Source organism: Nerophis lumbriciformis, linkage group LG01 (genome assembly GCF_033978685.3).
Source record: "Nerophis lumbriciformis linkage group LG01, RoL_Nlum_v2.1, whole genome shotgun sequence".
NCBI lineage: Eukaryota > Metazoa > Chordata > Actinopteri > Syngnathiformes > Syngnathidae > Nerophis > Nerophis lumbriciformis.
In genome coordinates this window covers 74,397,989-74,425,000 of record NC_084548.2, presented here as the reverse complement: position 1 = coordinate 74,425,000, position 27,012 = coordinate 74,397,989, and the positions used below count along the sequence as shown (strand labels likewise).

At 34.7% G+C, this 27,012-nt stretch overlaps 1 protein-coding gene and 1 long non-coding RNA gene across 2 annotated transcripts in view; one reads left to right on the top strand and one right to left on the bottom strand.

The window, feature by feature from the left end:
• plxna2 (plexin A2) overlaps window positions 1-27,012 on the bottom strand; it is a 665,104-nt gene that overhangs the window by 365,756 nt on the left and 272,336 nt on the right. The window contains exon 4 of the mRNA XM_061925716.2: window positions 20,019-20,153. Within this exon, the coding sequence (XP_061781700.2) occupies window positions 20,019-20,153 (135 nt within the window). The remainder of the gene's footprint in view (window positions 1-20,018; window positions 20,154-27,012) is intronic.
• LOC133572742 (uncharacterized) lies at window positions 6,866-7,444 on the top strand. The gene is made up of 3 exons (XR_009810573.1): window positions 6,866-6,953; window positions 7,277-7,295; window positions 7,353-7,444. It is a non-coding gene; the product is annotated as an uncharacterized lncRNA (long non-coding RNA).

Genomic DNA, 27,012 nt, shown 5'->3' with positions numbered 1-27,012 from the left:
GAGGAAATGAGAGTTCATGAGAGTTGTGGCCAACTAAAAAAAGCATCCAAGCGTTCACGTGAACAAAACCTCTCAAAGTTCTGGTCGGGTGAAGCGGCAGAGTCCTCACATCACGTCCTAAATGTAGCAACTTTTCCATTACTACTGTAACACCGTGTGGCTCATGATATAAAACCCTGCTTCATGCTCAGTAAATACTTGGATTATCAAATAACATTTATAATAAAAAAATATAGTAATAATTATATAAATATAAAAAAATATAGTAATAATTATATAAATATATTTCTATATGTATATATATATATATATATATATATAAAAATATAATAAAAAGGAAGTCTAAGTCTAAGTCTAATAACATCCATGTTCTACTGCGTGTACCGTAATAAAATAAATAAAATAAATAAATTAAAAGGGGCATTTTATTTACTTTTTTTGAGTGAATAAATTAGAATAAAGTATTACAATTACTTAAAATATTTTTCTATGGAATTATCTAATAATTATGAGTCCCAGAAACCATGAAATTATTTCATTAAATATACATAAAAAAAAAAAATAAATAAAAAATAGCTCTCATGATGTAAAATAATGAATAATTAACGGAAAAAAACTGTAATAAAACAATAAATGTATTATGTTTTAAATGGATTCAACAATACTGAAATATATTACAAATAGCATGATGTTATTTTAAATGTAATGGTTAATTGAAAAAATTCAATAAGAATATATACATATACATCTATACATACATATATACATATATGTATGTATATATATATGTATATATACATATATGTATGTATATATATATGTATATACACTCACACATAAATATATATATATACACACACACACACATACATACATACATACATACATACATACACACATATATATGTATATATATATATGTATATATATATATATATATATATATATACATATATACACACACACACATATATATATATATATATATATATATATATATATTTATATATATATATATATATATATATATATATATATATATATATATATATATATATATATATATATATATATATATATAGGAAAATAGGATGATTCTATTGTGTAGTACAAGTTTTTATTAAAATGTATTTACGAATACAATTATTTTATATATTGTTAATTTACAATACAATATGTGTACTGTATAAATAATATATGTAATATTAGGAAGGTACATTTTTTAAATATCATTTAATTACCTTCTTAATAGATTAAATACAGTTAAATACAATTAATCAAAGTATTTAATAATAATTGCAATTATTTAGAAATACAAATGTAATTTATTGTATTATACATACCAAAAAGAACCTACTGTAAATATATGGAACATGAATAAATATTTCAACAATTAAATGAGACTGAATAAACCTCATTTAAATGTTTTTTTTTTTTTTAAATAATTTATTCATAATGTGTTTCAGGAACCAGAATCAAATGATTTGAAATACATTTTGAATACTGAAATAAATGTCCATGACCTTCCTTCCAATAATGGCAAATTAAACATACATCCATAAACGTGGACGCATGTGAAAAAGTGCAATATATTTATCTGTACAGTAATCTATTTATTTATATATATTTATTTATTTTTATATATATATTTATATATTATTTATATATATTTATTTATTTATTTATTTATTTATATATGCACCTCATTGCTTTTTTATCCTGCACTACCATGAGCTTATGTAACGAAATCTCGATCTTATCTGTGCTGTAAAGTTCAAATTTGAATGACAAAAAAAAGGAAGTCTAAGTCTAAAACCAAAGACTATAAAAATGGGCGCCATTACCTCCCTGTTTGGCACTCAGCATCAAGGCTTGGAATTGGGGGTTAAATCACAAAAAATGATTCTCGGGCGTGGCCACCGCTGCTGCTCACTGCTCCCCTCACCTCCCAGGGGGTGATCAAGGGTGATGGGTCAAATGCAGAGAATAATTTCGCCACACCCAGTGTGTGTGTGTGACAATCATTGCTACTTTAACTTGAACTTAAAGCCTGAGGACGTCTTGAAGGTCGTTGAAGGTGACACGGCGCTCACATACTCTTACTCACAGCAGGAGAGACACACCATTCAACATAAACACGTGTAAGTCCACTCACATACTCTCACTCACACCAGGAGAGACACACCATTCAACATAAACACGTGTAAGTCCACTCACATACTCCCACTCACAGCAGGAGAAACACACCATTCAACATAAACACATGTATGTCCACTCACATACTCCCACTCACAGCAGGAGAAACACACCATTCAACATAAACACGTGTAAGTCCACTCACATACTCTCACTCACAGCAGGAGAAACACACCATTCAACATAAACACGTGTAAGTCCACTCACATACTCTCACTCACAGCAGGAGAAACACACCATTCAACATCAACACGAGTAAGTCCACTCACATACTCTCACTCACAACAGGAGAAACACACCATTCAACACAAACACGTGTAAGTCCACTCACATACTCTCACTCACAGCATGAAAAACACACCATTCAACATCAACATGTGTAAGTCCACTCACATACTCTCACTCACAGCATGAGAAACACACCATTCAACATAAAAATGTGTAAGTCCACTCACATACTCTCACTCACAGCAGGAGAGACACACCATTCAACATAAACACGTGTAAGTCCACTCACATACTCTCACACAGCAGGAGAAACACACCATTCAACATAAACATGTGTAAGTCCACTCACAGCAGGAGAAACACACCATTCAACATAAACATGTGTATGTCCACTCACATACTCTCACTCACAGCAGGAGAAACTCACCATTCAACATAAACACGTGTAAGTCCACTCACATACTCTCACTCACAGCAGGAGAAACACACCATTCAACATAAACATGTGTAAGTCCACTCACATACTCTCACTCACAGCATGAGAAACACACCATTCAACATAAAAATGTGTAAGTCCACTCACATACTCTCACTCACAGCAGGAGAGACACACCATTCAACATAAACACGTGTAAGTCCACTCACATACTCTCACACAGCAGGAGAAACACACCATTCAACATAAACATGTGTAAGTCCACTCACAGCAGGAGAAACACACCATTCAACATAAACATGTGTATGTCCACTCACATACTCTCACTCACAGCAGGAGAAACTCACCATTCAACATAAACACGTGTAAGTCCACTCACATACTCTCACTCACAGCAGGAGAAACACACCATTCAACATAAACATGTGTAAGTCCACTCACATACTCTCACTCACAGCAGGAGAGACACACCATTCAACATCAACACGTGTAAGTCCACTCACATACTCTCACTCACAGCAGGAGAAACATACCATTCAACATAAACACGTGTAAGTCCACTCACACACTCTCACTCACAGCAGGAGACACACAATTCAACATAAACACGTGTAAGTCCACTCACATACTCTCACTCACAGCAGGAGAAACACACCATTCAACATAAACACGTGTAAGTCCACTCACATACTCTCACTCACAGCAGGAGAAACACACCATTCAACATAAACATGTGTAAGTCCACTCACATACTCTCACTTACAGCAGGAGAGACACACCATTCAACATAAACATGTGTAAGTCCACTCACAGCAGGAGAAACACACCAGTCAAAATAAACATGTGTAAGTCCACTCACATACTCTCACTCACAGCAGGAGAAACACACCATTTGACATAAACACGTGTAAGTCCACTCACATACTCTCACTCACACCAGGAGAGACACACCATTCAACATAAACACGTGTAAGTCCACTCACATACTCTCATTCACAGCATGAGAAATACATAATTCAACATAAACATGTGTAAGTCCACTCACATACTCTCACTCACAGCAAGAGAGACACACCATTCAACATAAACATGTGTAAGTCCACTCACATACTCTCACTCACAGCAAGAGAAACACACCATTCAACATAAACATGTGTAAGTCCACTCACATACTCTCACTCACAGCAAGAGAAACACACCATTCAACATAAACATGTGTAAATCCACTCACATACTCTCACTCACACCAGGAGAGACACACCATTCAACATAAACACGTGTAAGTCCACTCACATACTCTCATTCACAGCATGAGAAATACATCATTCAACATAAACACGTGTAAGTCCACTCACATACTCTCACTCACAGCAGGAGAGACACACCATTCAACATCAACACGTGTAAGTCCACTCACATACTCTCACTCACAGCAGGAGAAACATACCATTCAACATAAACACGTGTAAGTCCACTCACACACTCTCACTCACAGCAGGAGACACACAATTCAACATAAACACGTGTAAGTCCACTCACATACTCTCACTCACAGCAGGAGAAACACACCATTCAACATAAACACGTGTAAGTCCACTCACATACTCTCACTCACAGCAGGAGAAACACACCATTCAACATAAACATGTGTAAGTCCACTCACATACTCTCACTTACAGCAGGAGAGACACACCATTCAACATAAACATGTGTAAGTCCACTCACAGCAGGAGAAACACACCAGTCAAAATAAACATGTGTAAGTCCACTCACATACTCTCACTCACAGCAGGAGAAACACACCATTTGACATAAACACGTGTAAGTCCACTCACATACTCCCACTCACACCAGGAGAGACACACCATTCAACATAAACACGTGTAAGTCCACTCACATACTCTCATTCACAGCATGAGAAATACATCATTCAACATAAACATGTGTAAGTCCACTCACATACTCTCACTCACAGCAGGAGAGACACATCATTCAACATAAACACGTGTAAGTCCACTCACATACTCTCATTCACAGCATGAGAAATACATCATTCAACATAAACATGTGTAAGTCCACTCTAGGGTTGTCTCTCGAGATGTCCGATATTATCGGCTGATAAATGCTTTAAAATGTAATATTGGAAATGATCGGTATCGTTTGTTTAGTTTTTTTAATGTTTTTTTTTTTATTAAATCAACATAAAAAACACAAGATAAACTTACAATTAGTTCACCAACCCCAAAAACCTCCCTCCCCCATTTACACTCATTCACACAAAAGGGTTGTTTCTTTCTGTTATTAATATTCTGGTAGGTTCCTACATTATATATCAATACAGTCTGCAGGGATACAGTCCGTAAGCACACATGATTGGTCCACTAATAGTACTAACCTTTAACAGTTCATTTGACTCATTTTCATTCATTACTAGTTTCTATGTAACTGTTTTTATATTGTTTTACTTTCTTTTTTATTCAAGAAAATGTTTTTAATTTATTTGTCTTATTTTACTTTTTTTTTTTTTTTTTTTAAAAAGGACCTTATCTTCACCAAATTAGGCATACTAATGTGTTAATTCCACGACTGTATATATCAGTATCGGTTGATATCGGTATCGGTAATTAAGAGTTGGACAATATCGGAATATCGGGTATCGGCAAAAAGCCATTATCGGACATCCCTAGTTGTCTCCATACCAATATTTCGGTACCAAAATATATTTTGATACTTTTCTAAATAAAGGGGACCACAAAAAAATGTCATTATTGTCTTTATTGTAACAACAAATGTTAGTGTAGATGAAACATATGTTTATTATTGTCATTTAGTCTGATTTTCAAAGTAAAAACTGATTTAAGGTAATAACTGATTTTCAAATTAAAAACTAATTTTCAAGGCAAAAGCTGATTTTCAAGGTAAAAACTGATTTTCAAGGTAAAAACTGATTTTCAAGGTAAAAGTTGATTTTCAAAGTAAAAACTAATTTTCAAGGTAAAAGCTGACTTTCAAAGTAAAAACTGATTTAAGGTAAAAACTGATTTTCAAAGTTAAAAACTAATTTTCAAGGCAAAAACTGATTTTCAAGGCAAAAACTGATTTTCAAGGTAAAAGTTGATTTTCAAGGTAAAATTTGATTTTCAAGGCAAAAGCTGATTTTCAAGGTAAAAACTGATTTTCAAGGTAAAAACTGATTTTCAAGGTAAAAGTTGATTTTCAAAGTAAAAACTAATTTTCAAGGTAAAAGCTGACTTTCAAAGCAAAAACTGATTTAAGGTAAAAACTGATTTTCAAAGTTAAAAACTAATTTTCAAGGCAAAAACTGATTTTCAAGGTAAAATTTGATTTTCAAGGCAAAAACTGATTTTCAAGGTAAAATTTGATTTTTAAGGTCACATTTTATATTTCAAGGTAAAAACTGATTTTCAAGGTAAAAACTGATTTTGAAAGTAAAAACAGATTTTCAAGGTAAAAGTTGTTTTCAAGGCAAAAACCAATTTTCCAAGTAAAAACAGATTTTCAAGGCAAAAACTGATTTTCAAGGTAAAAGTAGATTTTCAAGGCAAAAACGATTTTCAAGGTAAAAACGGATTTTCAAGGTAAAAACGGATTTTCAAGGTAAAAGTAGATTTTCAAGGTAAAAGTAGATTTTCAAGGTAAAAGTAGATTTTCAAGGCAAAAAACGATTTTCAAGGTAAAAACTGATTTTCAAGGTAAAAACGGATTTTCAAGGTAAAAGTTGATTTTCAAGGTAAAATTTGATTTTTAAGGTCACATTTTATATTTCAAGGTAAAAACTGATTTTGAAAGTAAAAACAGATTTTCAAGGTAAAAGTTGTTTTCAAGGCAAAAACCAATTTTCCAAGTAAAAACAGATTTTCAAGGCAAAAACTGATTTTCAAGGTAAAAGTAGATTTTCAAGGTAAAAGTAGATTTTCAAGGTAAAAGTAGATTTTCAAGGCAAAAAACGATTTTCAAGGTAAAAACTGATTTTCAAAGTAAAAACGGATTTTCAAGGTAAAAGTTGATTTTCAAGGCAAAAATGGATTTTCAAGGCAAAAATGGATTTTCAAGGTAAAAGTTGATTTTCAAGGTAAAAGTAGATTTTCAAGGCAAAAAACGATTTTCAAGGTAAAAACTGATTTTCAAGGTAAAAACGGATTTTCAAGGTAAAAGTTGATTTTCAAGGTAAAATTTGATTTTTAAGGTCACATTTTATATTTCAAGGTAAAAACTGATTTTGAAAGTAAAAACAGATTTTCAAGGTAAAAGTTGTTTTCAAGGCAAAAACCAATTTTCCAAGTAAAAACAGATTTTCAAGGCAAAAAACGATTTTCAAGGTAAAAACGGATTTTCAAGGTAAAAACGGATTTTCAAGGTAAAAGTAGATTTTCAAGGTAAAAGTAGATTTTCAAGGTAAAAAACGATTTTCAAGGTAAAAACTGATTTTCAAAGTAAAAACTGATTTTCAAGGTAAAAACGGATTTTCAAGGTAAAAGTTGATTTTCAAGGTAAAAATGGATTTTCAAGGCAAAAATGGATTTTCAAGGTAAAAGTAGATTTTCAAGGTAAAAGTAGATTTTCAAGGCAAAAACCAATTTTCCAAGTAAAAACAGATTTTCAAGGCAAAAACTGATTTTCAAGGTAAAAGTAGATTTTCAAGGTAAAAGTAGATTTTCAAGGTAAAAGTAGATTTTCAAGGCAAAAAACGATTTTCAAGGTAAAAACTGATTTTCAAAGTAAAAACGGATTTTCAAGGTAAAAGTTGATTTTCAAGGCAAAAATGGATTTTCAAGGCAAAAATGGATTTTCAAGGTAAAAGTTGATTTTCAAGGTAAAAGTAGATTTTCAAGGCAAAAAACGATTTTCAAGGTAAAAACTGATTTTCAAGGTAAAAACGGATTTTCAAGGTAAAAGTTGATTTTCAAGGTAAAATTTGATTTTTAAGGTCACATTTTATATTTCAAGGTAAAAACTGATTTTGAAAGTAAAAACAGATTTTCAAGGTAAAAGTTGTTTTCAAGGCAAAAACCAATTTTCCAAGTAAAAACAGATTTTCAAGGCAAAAACTGATTTTCAAGGTAAAAATAGATTTTCAAGGTAAAAGTAGATTTTCAAGGTAAAAGTAGATTTTCAAGGCAAAAAACGATTTTCAAGGTAAAAACTGATTTTCAAAGTAAAAACGGATTTTCAAGGTAAAAGTTGATTTTCAAGGCAAAAATGGATTTTCAAGGCAAAAATGGATTTTCAAGGTAAAAGTTGATTTTCAAGGTAAAAGTAGATTTTCAAGGCAAAAAACGATTTTCAAGGTAAAAACTGATTTTCAAGGTAAAAACGGATTTTCAAGGTAAAAGTTGATTTTCAAGGTAAAATTTGATTTTTAAGGTCACATTTTATATTTCAAGGTAAAAACTGATTTTGAAAGTAAAAACAGATTTTCAAGGTAAAAGTTGTTTTCAAGGCAAAAACCAATTTTCCAAGTAAAAACAGATTTTCAAGGCAAAAAACGATTTTCAAGGTAAAAACGGATTTTCAAGGTAAAAACGGATTTTCAAGGTAAAAGTAGATTTTCAAGGTAAAAGTAGATTTTCAAGGTAAAAAACGATTTTCAAGGTAAAAACTGATTTTCAAAGTAAAAACTGATTTTCAAGGTAAAAATGGATTTTCAAGGCAAAAATGGATTTTCAAGGTAAAAGTAGATTTTCAAGGTAAAAGTAGATTTTCAAGGCAAAAAACGATTTTCAAGGTAAAAACTGATTTTCAAGGTAAAAACCGATTTTCAAAGTAAAAACTAATTTTCAAGGTAACAACTGATTTTGTAAACAGTCATTCTCATAAACTCACATGTTGAATACCCGTCTATCCTTTCACATAATGGCAACATTTCTCTTCCTGTTCAAATGTATCTATAAAGCGCGTATGTCCATTCGCATACAGTACAACAATTATACGTGACATGCCTGCCATGTAAAAGTCGCGCCCAGCATAAATCTGTTTCTCCATTCACATACTAACAAATAATGTGTCACTGCTCTTGTGTGTTCTGGCTTGTGTGTCCAGAACAACAAACATTATGGAGACACAAACGTGCATGAAAAGAAAGTGTTTGTCGTGTTGCAGTGATGAGATCCAACATGATGTTTCTATTCTCCCAGCAGGCAAACAAAGCTTGTTTTGTGCGTGCGGCCGACGTGAAATACAACTAACCACCCAGATGAAGCTCGCAGATGTTTGTGCCACTTCTGCTTCCCTGGGGGAGGACGAGGTGCGGTCCATTCACGTAACCCAACAATATAAGTATTTATCATGCCATTTAAATGCTAGACACATCAAATGTAGACAAAGGTAAGTCCTTTCACATACACTCAAAATGTAGGTATTTTTATGGTCCTACACGTCCACCTATAATGTTGACATCTGTTTGTCCATTCACATAACCCTACAATATAAGTATGTATCTGTCCATTCACATGCTAGACATATCAAATGTAGACAAATGTCTGTCCTTTCACACACACTCCAAATTTAGATACAATCATGGTCCTACACGTCCACCCATAATGTTAAAATATGTTTGTCCATTCACATAACCCTACAATATAAGTATTTTTCTGTCCATTCACATGCTATACAACTAAAATTTAGACAAATGTCTGTCCTTTTACATACACTCAAAATGTAGGTATAATTATGGTCTACACGTCCACCCATAACGTTAAAATTAGTTTGTCCATTCACATAACCCTACAATAAAAGTATTTTTCTGTCCATTCACATGCTATACAACTAAAATTTAGACAAATGTCTGTCCTTTTACATACACTCAAAATGTAGGTATAACTATGGTCCTACACGTCCACTTATAATGTTAAAATCAGTTTGTCCATTCACATAACCCTACAATATAAGTATTTATCTGTCCATTCACATGCTATACAACTAAAATTTAGACAAATGTCTGTCCTTTTACATACACTCAAAATGTAGGTACAATCATGGTCTACACGTCCACCCATAATGTTAAAATCAGTTTGTCCATTCACATAACCCTACAATATAAGTATTTATCTGTCCATTCACATGCTATACAACTAAAATTTAGACAAATGTCTGTCCTTTTACATACACTCAAAATGTAGGTATAATTATGGTCTACACGTCCACCAATAATGTTGACATCTGTTTGTCCAGTCACATAACCCTACAATATAAGTATGTATTTGTCCATTCACATGCTAGACATATCAAATGTAGACAAATGTCTGTCCTTTCACACACACTCCAAATTTAGATACAATCATGGTCCTACACGTCCACCCATAATGTTAAAATATGTTTGTCCATTCACATAACCCTACAATATAAGTATTTATCTGTCCATTCACATGTTATACAACTAAAATTTAGACAAATGTCTGTCCTTTTACATACACTCAAAATGTAGGTAGAATCATGGTCTACACGTCCACCCATAATGTTAAAATCAGTTTGTCCATTCACATAACCCTACAATATAAGTATTTATCTGTCCATTCACATGCTATACAACTAAAATTTAGACAAATGTCTGGCCTTTTACATACACTCAAAATGTAGGTATAATTATGGTCCTACACGTCCACCTATAATGTTAAAATCAGTTTGTCCATTCACATAACCCTACAATATAAGTATTTATCTGTCCATTCACATGCTATACAACTAAAATTTAGACAAATGTCTGTCCTTTTACATACACTCAAAATGTAGGTATAATCATGGTCTACATGTCCACCCATAATGTTAAAATCAGTTTGTCCATTCACATAACCCTACAATATAAGTATTTATCTGTCCATTCACATGCTATACAACTAAAATTTAGACAAATGTCTGGCCTTTTACATACACTCAAAATGTAGGTATAATTATGGTCCTACACGTCCACCCATAACGTTAAAATCAGCTTGTCTATTCACATACATCTACAAAATAAGCACTTGTCATGCCACTCACCTGCTATACATATCACATCTAGAGAAATGTCTGTCCTTTCACATACAGCCATTATATAGATTTAAAGTATGGTCCTGCGCGTGCAACCATAACGTTAACATCCGTTTGTCCATTCACACAAATCTACAATATACCGTAAAAAATGTATCAGTCCATTCCTCATGCTACACACACCAAATGTAGACAAATGTCTGTCCTTTCACATACACCCAAAATAAAGACATATATATTTTTCTACACATCCACCCATAATGTTTAACATCTGTTTGTCCATTCACGTAACCTCCAAAATAAACATGCATCGCTCCATTTACATGCTATATGCATCAAATGTCTTTGAAATGTATGGTCCTGCACGTCAACCTATAATGTGAAAATCAGTTTGTCCATTTACATAAAACTACAATGCAAGTATTTGTCGGTCCATTCACATGCTATACATATCAAATGTAGACAAATATGTGTCCTTTCACATACACTCAAAAATATAGATACAATCATGTTCCTACACGTCCACCATCATGTTAAAATCTGTTTGTCCATTCACATAACCCTACAATATAAGTATGTATCCGTCCATTCACATGCTATAAATATCAAATGTAGACAAATGTCTGTCCTTTCACATACACTCAAAATGTAGGTATAATTATGGTCCTACACGTCTACCTCTAATGTTGCTATCTGTTTGTCCAGTCACATAACCCAACAATATAAGTATATACTGTCCATTCACATGCTATAGATATCAAATGTAGACAAATGTCTGTCCTTTCACATACACTCAAAATGTAGGTATGATTATGGTCCTACACGTCCACCTCTAATGTTGACATCTGTTTGTCCATTCATATAAAACGACACTATACTGTAAGTTTTTATCGGTCCATTCCACATGCTATACATATCAAATGTAGACACATGTATGTCCTTTCACATACACTCAAAATGTAGGTATGATTATGGTCCTACACATCCACTTATAATGTTGACATCTGTTTGTGCATTCACATAACCCTACAATATAAGTTTGTATTTGTCCATTCACATGCTATACATATCAAATGTGGACAAATGTCTGTTCTTTCACGTACACTCAACATTTAGATACAATCATGGTCCTACACGTCCACCATCATGTTAAAATCTGTATGTCCATTCACATAACCCTACACTATAAGTATGTACCTGTCCATTCACATGCTTTACATTTTAAATGTAGACAGATGTCTGTCCTTTCACAAACACTCAAAATGTAGGTATAATTAAGGTCCTACACATCCACCCATAATATTAAAATCAGTTTGTCCATTCACATAACCCTACAATATAAGTATGTATCAGTCCATTCACAGGCTATACATATCAAATGTAAACAGATGTCTGTCCTTTCACATACACCCAAAATGTAGGTATAATAATGGTCCTACACGTCCACTCAATGCTAGAATCAGTTTGTCCATTCACATAACCCTACAATATAAATATTCACCTGTCCATTCACATGCTATACATATCACATCTAGAGAAATGTCTGTCTTTTCACAGCCATTATATAGATTTTGAAGTATGGTCCTGCGCATACAACCATAATGTTAACATCTGTTTGTCTATTCACATAAATCTGTACATTTTTATCAGTCCATTCCACATGCTATACATATCAGATGTAGACATATGTCTGTCCTTTCACATACACTCAAAATGTAGGTATAATTAAGGTCCTACACATCCACCCATAATATTAAAATCAGTTTGTCCATTCACATAACCCTACAATATAAGTATGTATCAGTCCATTCACAGGCTATACATATCAAATGTAGACAGATGTCTGTCCTTTCACATACACCCAAAATGTAGGTATAATTATGGTCCTACACGTCCACTCAATGTTAGAATCCGTTTGTCCATTCACATAACCCTACAATATAAATATTTATCTGTCCATTCACATTCTATACATATCAAATGTAGACAAATGTCTGTCCTTTCACATACACTCAAAATGTAGGTATCATTATGGTACTACACGTCCACCAATAATGTTGACATCTGTTTGTCCAGTCACATAACCCAACAATATAAGTATATACTGTCCATTCACATGCTATAGATATCAAATGTATGTACTTTCACATACACTCAAAATGTAGGTATACAATTATTGTCCTACACGTCCACCAATAATGTTGTCATCTGTTTGTCCATTCACATAAATCTACAATATACTGTACATTTTTATCAGTCCATTCCACATGCTATACATATCAGATGTAGACAAATGTCTGTCCTTTCACATACACTCAACATTGAGATGCAATCATGGTCCTACACGTCCACCATCATGTTAAAATCTGTATGTCCATTCACATAACCCTACAATATAAGTATGTATCTGTCCATTCACATGCTTTACATTTTAAATGTAGACAGATGTCTGTCCTTTCACAAACACTCAAAATGTAGGTATAATTAAGGTCCTACACATCCACCCATAATATTAAAATCAGTTTGTCCATTCACATAACCCTACAATATAAGTATGTATCAGTCCATTCACAGGCTATACATATCAAATGTAAACAGATGTCTGTCCTTTCACATACACCCAAAATGTAGGTATAATAATGGTCCTACACGTCCACTCAATGCTAGAATCAGTTTGTCCATTCACATAACCCTACAATATAAATATTCATCTGTCCATTCACATGCTATACATATCACATCTAGAGAAATGTCTGTCTTTTCACAGCCATTATATAGATTTTGAAGTATGGTCCTGCGCATACAACCATAATGTTAACATCTGTTTGTCTATTCACATAAATCTGTACATTTTTATCAGTCCATTCCACATGCTATACATATCAGATGTAGACATATGTCTGTCCTTTCACATACACTCAAAATGTAGGTATAATTAAGGTCCTACACATCCACCCATAATATTAAAATCAGTTTGTCCATTCACATAACCCTACAATATAAGTATGTATCAGTCCATTCACAGGCTATACATATCAAATGTAGACAGATGTCTGTCCTTTCACATACACCCAAAATGTAGGTATAATTATGGTCCTACACGTCCACTCAATGTTAGAATCCGTTTGTCCATTCACATAACCCTACAATATAAATATTTATCTGTCCATTCACATTCTATACATATCAAATGTAGACAAATGTCTGTCCTTTCACATACACTCAAAATGTAGGTATCATTATGGTACTACACGCCCACCAATAATGTTGACATCTGTTTGTCCAGTCACATAACCCAACAATATAAGTATATACTGTCCATTCACATGCTATAGATATCAAATGTATGTCCTTTCACATACACTCAAAATGTAGGTATGCAATTATGGTCCTACACGTCCACCAATAATGTTGTCATCTGTTTGTCCATTCACATAAATCTACAATATACTGTACATTTTTATCAGTCCATTCCACATGCTATACATATCAGATGTAGACAAATGTCTGTCCTTTCACATACACTCAACATTGAGATGCAATCATGGTCCTACACGTCCACCATCATGTTAAAATCTGTATGTCCATTCACATAACCCTACAATATAAGTATGTATCTGTCCATTCACATGCTATACATATCAAATGTAAACAGATGTCTGTCCTTTCACATACACCCAAAATGTAGGTATAATTATGGTCCTACACGTCCACTCAATGTTAGAATCCGTTTGTCCATTCACATAACCCTACAATATAAATATTCATCTGTCCATTCACATGCTATGCATATCACATCTAGAGAAGTGTCTGTCTTTTCACAGCCATTATATAGATTCTGCGCATACAACCATAATGTTGACATCTGTTTGTCCATTCACATAAATATACAATATAATGTACATTTTTATCAGTCCATTCCACATGCTATACATATCAGATGTAGACAGATGTCTGTCCTTTCACATACACTCAAAAATATAGATACAATCATGTTCCTTCATGTCCACCATCATGTTAAAATCTGTTTGTCCATTCACATAACCCTAAAATATAAGTAGTTATCTGTCCATTCACATGTTATACTTATCAAATGTAGGCAAATGTCTGTCCTTTCACATACACTCAAAATGTAGGTATAATTATGGTCCTACACGTCTACCTCTCATGTTGTAATCTGTTTGTCCAGTCACATAACCCTACAATATAAGTATGTACTGTCCATTCACATGCTATAGATATCAAATGTAGACAAATGTCTGTCCTTTCACATACACTCAAAATGTAGGTATCATTATGGTCCTACACGTCTACCTCTCATGTTGTTATCTGTTTGTCCAGTCACACAACCCTACAATATAAGTATGTACTGTCCATTCACATGCTATAGATATCAAATGTAGACAAATGTCTGTCCTTTCACATACACTCAAAATGTAGGTATAATTATGGTCCTACACGTCTACCTCTAATGTTGTTATCTGTTTGTCCAGTCACATAACCCAACAATATAAGTATATACTGTCCATTCACATGCTATAGATATCAAATGTAGACAAATGTCCGTCCTTTCACATACACTCAAAATGTAGGTATCATTATGGTCCTACACGTCCACCAATAATGTTGACATCTGTTTGTCCATTCACATAAAACGACACTACACTGTAAGTTTTTAATCGGTCCATTCCTCATGCTATACATATCAAATGTAGACAAATGTATGTCCTTTCACATACACTCAAAATGTAGGTATGATTATGGTCCTACACATCCACTTATAATGTTGACATCTGTTTGTCCATTCACATAAAACGACACTATACTGTAAGTTTTTATCGGTCCATTCCACATGCTATACATATCAAATGTAGACAAATGTATGTCCTTTCACATACACTCAAAATGTAGGTATGATTATGGTCCTACACATCCACTTATAATGTTGACATCTGTTTGTCCATTCACATAAAACGACACTATACTGTAAGTTTTTATCGGTCCATTCCACATGCTATACATATCAAATGTAGACAAATGTCTGTCCTTTCACATACACTCAAAATGTAGGTATCATTATGGTACTACACGTCCACCAATAATGTTGACATCTGTTTGTCCAGTCACATAACCCAACAATATAAGTATATACTGTCCATTCACATGCTATAGATATCAAATGTATGTCCTTTCACATACACTCAAAATGTAGGTATGCAATTATGGTCCTACACGTCCACCAATAATGTTGTCATCTGTTTGTCCATTCACATAAATCTACAATATACTGTACATTTTTATCAGTCCATTCCACATGCTATACATATCAGATGTAGACAAATGTCTGTCCTTTCACATACACTCAACATTGAGATGCAATCATGGTCCTACACGTCCACCATCATGTTAAAATCTGTATGTCCATTCACATAACCCTACAATATAAGTATGTATCTGTCCATTCACATGCTTTACATTTTAAATGTAGACAGATGTCTGTCCTTTCACAAACACTCAAAATGTAGGTATAATTAAGGTCCTACACATCCACCCATAATATTAAAATCAGTTTGTCCATTCACATAACCCTACAATATAAGTATGTATCAGTCCATTCACAGGCTATACATATCAAATGTAAACAGATGTCTGTCCTTTCACATACACCCAAAATGTAGGTATAATAATGGTCCTACACGTCCACTCAATGCTAGAATCAGTTTGTCCATTCACATAACCCTACAATATAAATATTCATCTGTCCATTCACATGCTATACATATCACATCTAGAGAAATGTCTGTCTTTTCACAGCCATTATATAGATTTTGAAGTATGGTCCTGCGCATACAACCATAATGTTAACATCTGTTTGTCTATTCACATAAATCTGTACATTTTTATCAGTCCATTCCACATGCTATACATATCAGATGTAGACATATGTCTGTCCTTTCACATACACTCAAAATGTAGGTATAATTAAGGTCCTACACATCCACCCATAATATTAAAATCAGTTTGTCCATTCACATAACCCTACAATATAAGTATGTATCAGTCCATTCACAGGCTATACATATCAAATGTAGACAGATGTCTGTCCTTTCACATACACCCAAAATGTAGGTATAATTATGGTCCTACACGTCCACTCAATGTTAGAATCCGTTTGTCCATTCACATAACCCTACAATATAAATATTTATCTGTCCATTCACATTCTATACATATCAAATGTAGACAAATGTCTGTCCTTTCACATACACTCAAAATGTAGGTATCATTATGGTACTACACGCCCACCAATAATGTTGACATCTGTTTGTCCAGTCACATAACCCAACAATATAAGTATATACTGTCCATTCACATGCTATAGATATCAAATGTATGTCCTTTCACATACACTCAAAATGTAGGTATGCAATTATGGTCCTACACGTCCACCAATAATGTTGTCATCTGTTTGTCCATTCACATAAATCTACAATATACTGTACATTTTTATCAGTCCATTCCACATGCTATACATATCAGATGTAGACAAATGTCTGTCCTTTCACATACACTCAACATTGAGATGCAATCATGGTCCTACACGTCCACCATCATGTTAAAATCTGTATGTCCATTCACATAACCCTACAATATAAGTATGTATCTGTCCATTCACATGCTATACATATCAAATGTAAACAGATGTCTGTCCTTTCACATACACCCAAAATGTAGGTATAATTATGGTCCTACACGTCCACTCAATGTTAGAATCCGTTTGTCCATTCACATAACCCTACAATATAAATATTCATCTGTCCATTCACATGCTATGCATATCACATCTAGAGAAGTGTCTGTCTTTTCACAGCCATTATATAGATTCTGCGCATACAACCATAATGTTGACATCTGTTTGTCCATTCACATAAATATACAATATAATGTACATTTTTATCAGTCCATTCCACATGCTATACATATCAGATGTAGACAGATGTCTGTCCTTTCACATACACTCAAAAATATAGATACAATCATGTTCCTTCATGTCCACCATCATGTTAAAATCTGTTTGTCCATTCACATAACCCTAAAATATAAGTAGTTATCTGTCCATTCACATGTTATACTTATCAAATGTAGGCAAATGTCTGTCCTTTCACATACACTCAAAATGTAGGTATAATTATGGTCCTACACGTCTACCTCTCATGTTGTAATCTGTTTGTCCAGTCACATAACCCTACAATATAAGTATGTACTGTCCATTCACATGCTATAGATATCAAATGTAGACAAATGTCTGTCCTTTCACATACACTCAAAATGTAGGTATCATTATGGTCCTACACGTCTACCTCTCATGTTGTTATCTGTTTGTCCAGTCACACAACCCTACAATATAAGTATGTACTGTCCATTCACATGCTATAGATATCAAATGTAGACAAATGTCTGTCCTTTCACATACACTCAAAATGTAGGTATAATTATGGTCCTACACGTCTACCTCTAATGTTGTTATCTGTTTGTCCAGTCACATAACCCAACAATATAAGTATATACTGTCCATTCACATGCTATAGATATCAAATGTAGACAAATGTCCGTCCTTTCACATACACTCAAAATGTAGGTATCATTATGGTCCTACACGTCCACCAATAATGTTGACATCTGTTTGTCCATTCACATAAAACGACACTACACTGTAAGTTTTTAATCGGTCCATTCCTCATGCTATACATATCAAATGTAGACAAATGTATGTCCTTTCACATACACTCAAAATGTAGGTATGATTATGGTCCTACACATCCACTTATAATGTTGACATCTGTTTGTCCATTCACATAAAACGACACTATACTGTAAGTTTTTATCGGTCCATTCCACATGCTATACATATCAAATGTAGACAAATGTATGTCCTTTCACATACACTCAAAATGTAGGTATGATTATGGTCCTACACATCCACTTATAATGTTGACATCTGTTTGTCCATTCACATAAAACGACACTATACTGTAAGTTTTTATCGGTCCATTCCACATGCTATACATATCAAATGTAGACAAATGTATGTCCTTTCACATACACTCAAAATGTAGGTATAATTATGGTCCTACACGTCTACCTCTAATGTTGTTATCTGTTTGTCCAGTCACATAACCCTACAATATAAGTATGTATCTGTCCATTCACATGCTATAAATATCAAATGTAGACAAATGTCTGTCCTTTCACATACACTCAAAATGTAGGTATAATTATGGTCCTACATGTCTACATCTAATGTTGTTATCTGTTTGTCCAGTCACATAACCCTACAATATAAGTATGTACTGTCCATTCACATGCTATAGATATCAAATGTAGACAAATGTCTGTCCTTTCACATACACTCAAAATGTAGGTATGTAATTATGGTCCAACACATCCACTTATAATGTTGACATCTGTTTGTGCATTCACATAACCCTACAATATAAGTTTGTATTTGTCCATTCACATGCTATACATATCAAATGTGGACAGATGTCTGTCCTTTCACATACACCCAAAATGTAGGTATAATTATGGTCCTACACGTCCACTCAATACAACCATAATGTTAACATCTGTTTGTCCATTCACAGAAATCTACAATATACTGTACATTTTTATCAGTCCATTCCACATGCTATACATATCAGATGTAGACAAATGTCTGTCCTTTCACATACACTCAAAATTTAGATACAATCATGGTCCTACGTGTTAAAATCTGTATGTCCATTCACGTAAACCTGCATCACGTTGACGCCCGTCCGTCCTTTCACGAACACGCACACGTCGTCATTGACAGGACACCCGTCACCGGACGAGGCCGCGTGCCAAGGCGGGACGGACAGACGTGACTTCGCGGGATAAGAGAAGGGACAAACGGAGGTTGTCCCTTCCACCTTCCTCCTCAGCCAAGTGCACTTCGTCTTCAGTCCACTCCTCTCTATTTCCTTCGTCACGCCCGCCCTCATTGTTCACTTTCATTATCAAATGCCGCCACCCAGATTATTTATAGCCCCACACGGGGGGGGTGTAGTGTTGAGGGGGCGGGGCCATGGCGCTTTTCAACCTTTTTTTTTATTTTTTTTTTTCCCCCGAAAACGTCTGCAAAGTCACCTACCTGTCGCTCCGACATGACGTAGAGGTGAGCGCGGTCCAGCGAGAAGGCCATGTCTCGGAGGATGGGGCCGCCGTCCTTCATCACCGTCACCGTCTCGTACTGCACGCCGCCGTGAGGGGGGCCGTCCACGCGGATCTGGGTGGGGGGGCACATGGCAGTCAAGATCAATAGAAGTCCTGTCAAGATGTTGAATAGTCCCCGGAAGACCGGTTCTTAAAGCCCTACTTGTACCATCAATAACGTACACGTTTGTGTCAAACACCCGTCAAAATCAATAGGATTCTCGTGCGGGAACCGACAAAAGTCCCTGACTTTACGTTCAAATTTTTTTTTTTTTTTTTTTTTCAACTTATATTCAATTGAATAGACTGCAAAGACAAGATATTTCATGTTCACACTGAAAAACTTTTTTTTTTGCAAATATTGCCTGCAAAAAGTTTCAAAAAAGCTGGCACAAGTGGCAAAAAAGACTGAGAAAAGTTGAGGAATGCTCGTCAGAGACTTATGCGGAACATCCCACAGGTGAACGGGCTAATTGGGAACAGGTGGGTGCCATGATTGGGTATAAAAGTATATTCCATGGAATGCTCAAGGACGGGGGGCGAGGGTCGCCACTTTGTCAACAAATGCCTGAGCAAATTGTTGAAGAACAACATTTCTCAAGCAAGGAATTTAGGGATTTCACCATCTACGCTCGGTAATATCATCAAAAGGTTCAGAGAATCTGGAGAAATCACGATGACATCAAAAAGCGACGTCGGTGTGTAAAGGATATCACCACATGGGCTCAGGAACACTTCGGAAAACCACTGTCGGTGACTACAGTCGGTCGCTACATCCGTAAGTGCAAGTTAATACTCTACTACGCGAAGCCACAGACATTTGTCAACAACACCCGGAAGCTCCGCCGGCTTGGCCGGGCCCGAGCTCATCTAAGATGGACCGATGCAAAGTGTACAAGTGTTCTATGGTCTGATGAGTCCACATTTCGGAAACTGTGGACGTGGTGTCTTCTGGACCTAAGAGGAAAAGAACCCATCCGGTATGTTCTAGGCGCAAAGTCGACGGGGGTGTATTAGTGCCCAAAACATGGGTAACTTACACATCTGTGAAGGCGCCATTAATGCTGAAAGGTACATACAGCTTTTGGAGGCAATCCAAGCGACGTTATCATGGACGCCCCTGCTTATTTCAGCAAGACGATGCCAAGCCACGTGTTACAACAGCGTGGCTTAATAGTAAAAGAGTGCGGGTACTAGACTGGCCTGCCTGTAGTCCCATTGAAAATATGTAGATGAGTGTCTATAAGGTTATGCGTACACAAGAGCCAGCGAAAAGGCGGACATTCGCCACGTTGTTCAAAATCAATAGGATTCCTGTTTGAAGATCCGTCGTAGAAGTGCCACTTCCACACGAGCCGCGACTCATACTCACAAATGTGACTTTTCAACCCAGTTACTTTTGGCCATTTTGTGTCGAGCACCGGACAAAAAAATCAATAGGATTCTTGCGCAGACACAACAATAGTCGGTGCACGTTCAAAGATCTGTCGTTGAAGTATTGGATTTGTACTATTATGTGTACGCATTTTACTTTCCAACCCAGACTACCTTGACCACCTTGCAGGAGGTATCAGTCAAAATCAATAGGGTTCCTTCGTTGATGCAGAATTAAAGCTGGTTGTTTTAAAGCCAGCTGTTTTTTTCCATTGATGGCAACTCAAATGTGCAAATGTCATCTTTGACCACAGTTGCTTCTGGTTAGATATCAGTCAAAATCAACAGGATTCTTGTTGTGACGCCCAAGTACCTGAAGTAGAGTATAGACGCGTTTGTTGGCAAGACAAGTGCACATATTTGACTTTTGACCTCAGCTACTTTGGCCATTTTGTGTCAAACGGCAGTCAAAATCAATAGGATGCATGCATTGATACCTTTCATGAGCACTTTTGACATTTGACCTTTGCTCCTTTGGCCATCTTGTCCCAGACATGGGTCAAAATCAATAGATTGTGTGTGTGTGTGTGTGTGTGTGTGTGTGTGTGTGTGTGTGTGTGTGTGTGTGTGTGTGAGATACTGAAAGGAGGGGGGGGGAGGGCAAAGGTCATCCCATCAGACATACTTTATGGGCGAGACCACGCCCCCTTGACCCTATGACTTCCTGGTTCATAGAGGATAATAATGAACAGATGGGCGGGGCCTCAGATTCTCGCCAGGCTACAAGATTTAGCAAAAACTAGTTAGTTTCTAAGTCCCGCCCCCTTTTTGATTGACAGCGGCCAAGTTTTTTAATCAATTGTGCTCAATTTTCACACACACGTGCCTGTCAGTCCCCAGAACGTGTCCACCGAATTTGCTGGTGATTGGTCTAAAGCAGCGTTTCTCAAAGTGTGGGGCGCGCCCCACTGGTGGGGAATAGAGACATGGCAGGTGGGGCGAGGAACGGGAGGAAATTTCACTTAAATAATTTTTTTATTATTATATTCTTAGATTATTTTTGCAAGTTATAACACTTTTGTTTTATTTATTATTGAACTTGATGCAAGTTATAACACTTGTATTTGATTTATTATTGAACTTGATGCAAGTTATAACACTTTTTTTGATGTATTATTGAACTTGATGCAAGTTATTTGATTTATTATTGAACTTGATGCAAGTTATAACACTTTTATTTGATTTATTATTGAACTTGATGGAAGTTATAACACTTTTTTTGATTTATTATTGAACTTGATGCAAGTTATAACACTTTTTTGATTTATTATTGAACTTGATGCAAGTTATTTGATTTATTATTGAACTTGATGCAAGTTATAACACTTTTTTTTTATTTATTATTGAACTTGATGCAAGTTATAACACTTTTTTGATTTATTATTGAACTTGATGCAAGTTATAACACTTTTTTGATTTATTATTGAACTTGATGCAAGTTATAACACTTTTTTTGATTTATTATTGAACTTGATGGAAGTTATAACACTTTTTTTGATTTATTATTGAACTTGATGCAAGTTATTTGATTTATTATTGAACTTGATGCAAGTTATAACACTTGTATTTGATTTATTATTGAACTTGATGGAAGTTATAACACTTTTTGTGATTTATTATTGAACGTGATGCAAGTTATAACACTTTTTTTAAATTTATTTTTGAACTTGATGCAAGTTATAACACTTTTTTTGATTTATTATTGAACTTGATGCAAGTTATAACACTTTTATTTGATTTATTATTGAACGTGATGCAAGTTATAACACTTTTTTTGATTTATTATTGAACTTGAGGCAAGTTATAACACTTTTATTTGATTTATTATTGAACTTGATGCAAGTTATAACACTTGTATTTGATTTATTATTGAACTTGATGGAAGTTATAACACTTTTTTTGATTTATTATTGAACTTGATGCAAGTTATTTGATTTATTATTGAACTTGATGCAAGTTATAACACTTGTATTTGATTTATTATTGAACTTGATGGAAGTTATAACACTTTTTTTGATTTATTATTGAACGTGATGCAAGTTATAACACTTTTTTTAAATTTATTTTTGAACTTGATGCAAGTTATAACACTTTTTTTGATTTATTATTGAACTTGATGCAAGTCATAACACTTTTATTTGATTTATTATTGAACGTGATGCAAGTTATAACACTTTTTTTGATTTATTTTTTAACTTGATGCAAGTTATTTGATTTATTATTGAACTTGAGGCAAGTTATAACACTTTTATTTGATTTATTATTGAACTTGATGCAAGTTATAACACTTTTTTTGATTTATTATTGAACGTGATGCAAGTTATAACACTTTTGTTTTATTTATTAAACTTGATGGAAGTTATTTTATTTATTATTGAACTTGATGCAAGTTATACCACAGCTGCACAGTTATTTTATTTATTATTGAATTTGATGTTATTTTATGTTATTGAGCTTGAACGTATACAACTTGATGTTCAATAAATTTGAAAATGTTAAAGCTTGGCATTAGCGCTCTGTTGGGGCGATGGGGGCAGGTGGGGCTTGAAAACTCCCCCTTGTCCAAAGTGGGGGATGACAAAAAAAGTTTGAGAACCACTGGTCTAAACAGACTAAAGTTACAGTGGGTGTTCTTTAGAGTTGTGGGAGAAATTTCAAGTCAATGCAGCTTACTGGGGTCAAAAATCGGAGTTTAAGAAACTAATTTGTGTGTAAAATAATAGCACAAGCCACACAGTCGAAGCGCATGTTTTGACAAACTTTCAGCGTTTTGTTTTTCAGCAAAAACTGCTTCATTTTTGAATGACGATTAGTTTCTAAGTACCGCCCCCTTTTGCTTGCCATGTTTTTTAACCAATTTTGCTAAATTTTCACACACACGTGCTTGTCAGTCCCCAGAACGTGTCCGCCGAATTTGATGGTGATTGGTCTAAACAGACTAAAGTTACAGTGGGTGTTCTTTAGAGCTGTGGGAGAAATTTCAAGTCAATTCAGCTTACTTGGGGTCAAAAATCGGAGTTTAAGAAACAAATTTGTGTGTAAAATAATAGCACAAGCCACACAGTCGAAGTGCATGTTGTGATAAACTTTCAGCGTTTTTTTAGTAAAAACTGCTTCATTTTTGAATGACAATTAGTTTCTAAGTCCCGCCCCCTTTTGCTTGCCATGTTTTTTAACCAATTTTGTCAAGGTAAAAACTGATTTTCAAGGCAAAAACAGATTTTCAAAGTAAAAGTTGCTTTTCAAGGTAAAAACTGATTTTCAAGGCAAAAACAGATTTTCAAAGTAAAAGTTGCTTTTCAAGGTAAAAACTGATTTTCAAGGTAAAAGTTGATTTTCAAGGTAAAAACTGATTTACAAGGTAAAAACTGATTTTCAGGGCAAAAACAGATTTTCAAAGTAAAAGTTGATTTTCAAGGTAAAAGTCAATTTTCAAGGTAAAAACTGATTTTCAAGGTAAAAATTGATTTTCAAGGTAAAAACTGATTTTCAAGGTAAAAACTGATTTTCAAGGTAAAAACTGATTTTCAAGGCAAAAACAGATTTTCAAAGTAAAAGTAGATTTTCAAGGTAAAAACTGATTTTCAAGGTAAAAACTGATTTTCAAGGTAAAAGTCGATTTTCAGGGCAACAATTGATTTTCAAGGTAAAAACTGATTTTCAAGGCAAAAACTGATTTTCAAGGTAAAAACTGATTTTCAAGGTAAAAGTTGATTTTCAAGGTAAAAACTGATTTTCAAGGTAAAAGTTGATTTTCAAAGTAAAAATTGATTTACAAGGTAAAAGTTGATTTTCAAAGTAAAAACTGATTTACAAGGTAAAAACTGATTTTCAAAGTAAAAACTGATTTACAAGGTAAAAACTGATTTTCAAGGTAAAAACTGATTTTCAAGGTAAAAGTCGATTTTCAGGGCAACAATTGATTTTCAAAGTAAAAACTGATTTACAAGGTAAAAACTGATTTTCAAAGTAAAAACTGATTTTCAAGGCAAAAACTGATTTTCAAGGTAAAAACTGATTTTCAAGGTAAAAGTTGATTTTCAAGGTAGAAACTGATTTTCAAGGTAAAAGTTGATTTTCAAAGTAAAAACTGATTTACAAGGTAAAAACTGATTTTCAAAGTAAAAACTGATTTACAAGGTAAAAACTGATTTTCAAGGTAAAAATTGATTTTCAAGGTAAAAACTGATTTTCAGGGCAAAAACTGATTTTCAGGGCAACAACTGATTTTCAAGGTAAAAACTGATTTTCAAGGCAAAAGTCGATTTTCAAGGCAAAAACTGATTTTCAAGGTAAAAACTGATTTTCAAGGTAAAAACTGATTTTCAAGGTAAAAACTGATTTTCAAGGCAAAAACAGATTTTCAAAGTAAAAGTAGATTTTCAAGGTAAAAACTGATTTTCAAGGTAAAAACTGATTTTCAAGGTAAAAGTCGATTTTCAAGGTAAAAGTTGATTTTCAAGGTAAAAACTGATTTTCAAGGTAAAAGTTGATTTTCAAAGTAAAAATTGATTTACAAGGTAAAAGTTGATTTTCAAAGTAAAAACTGATTTACAAGGTAAAAACTGATTTTCAAGGTAAAAACTGATTTTCAAGGTAAAAACTGATTTTCAAGGTAAAAGTTGATTTTCAGGCCGATCTGCAAAAGTTCGACTCCAGGTGTTCCAGCATCCATCATTGAGGTGTCCTCGGAGGGTGTTTTTCAGAACAGCCTGGTCCTGTTTTCACAGCGTCAAGGCCATTCGAGGGGAGTCAAATCGTAGATTAGGATGTTTGTTTTCCGCGAGCAGACAAAACAATGACTTGTCTGTTCTATTCATCCAGAACGTGTGCTGGTGATTGGTCTAAAAACCCTAAAGTTCCAGTTTAGAGCTGTGGGAGAATTTTCAAGTCAATTCAGCTTAAAAAAATCGGAGTTTAAAAAACAATTTGGCGTTTTTTTTCTGGACTGTTAATGCGTGTCATATGGCGGCGCTGCGAGAAGACAGACGCCATCGGGCGCTTTTTACGCCGACACAGCAGCTGCCGCCAGAGCGCCTCTTGACAGACTTACTGCCTCCACGTTCCCGTCCGCGGCGCTTTATTGCGAGTCTCTGAGGCCGTCAGCGTCCGAGGAGATGGATGAACGCTCGGGGGGGGAGGAGGGAGGAACCACCCGGGCCTTTTTTTTTTTATATACGCGTTCTGGTTTTGGTGGAAACTTAGCTGGGTCTGTCCCAGGACGGCAAACAAACAGAGCTAAGGTTTCTCAAAGCCTGGGTAATATCCGCCCGTAATTTAGTGCTCGTAACCTCAGCCTCCATTGTGGGGGTCCCGTAAATCACTTTGCGTAAAACTGCCCCCTCAACGCTCCTCGCAGGCAAGATTTAAGAGTGCTGACTGAAGCGGGAGACTCCTCCAACCCCACGTTTCCTCCCCCAGTCTTGGACGGGCTTGGCGCGACAGCTGAGCACAAAACGCAAAAAAAAGAAAGTAAATCCGGGGGCTTTTGCAAGCTG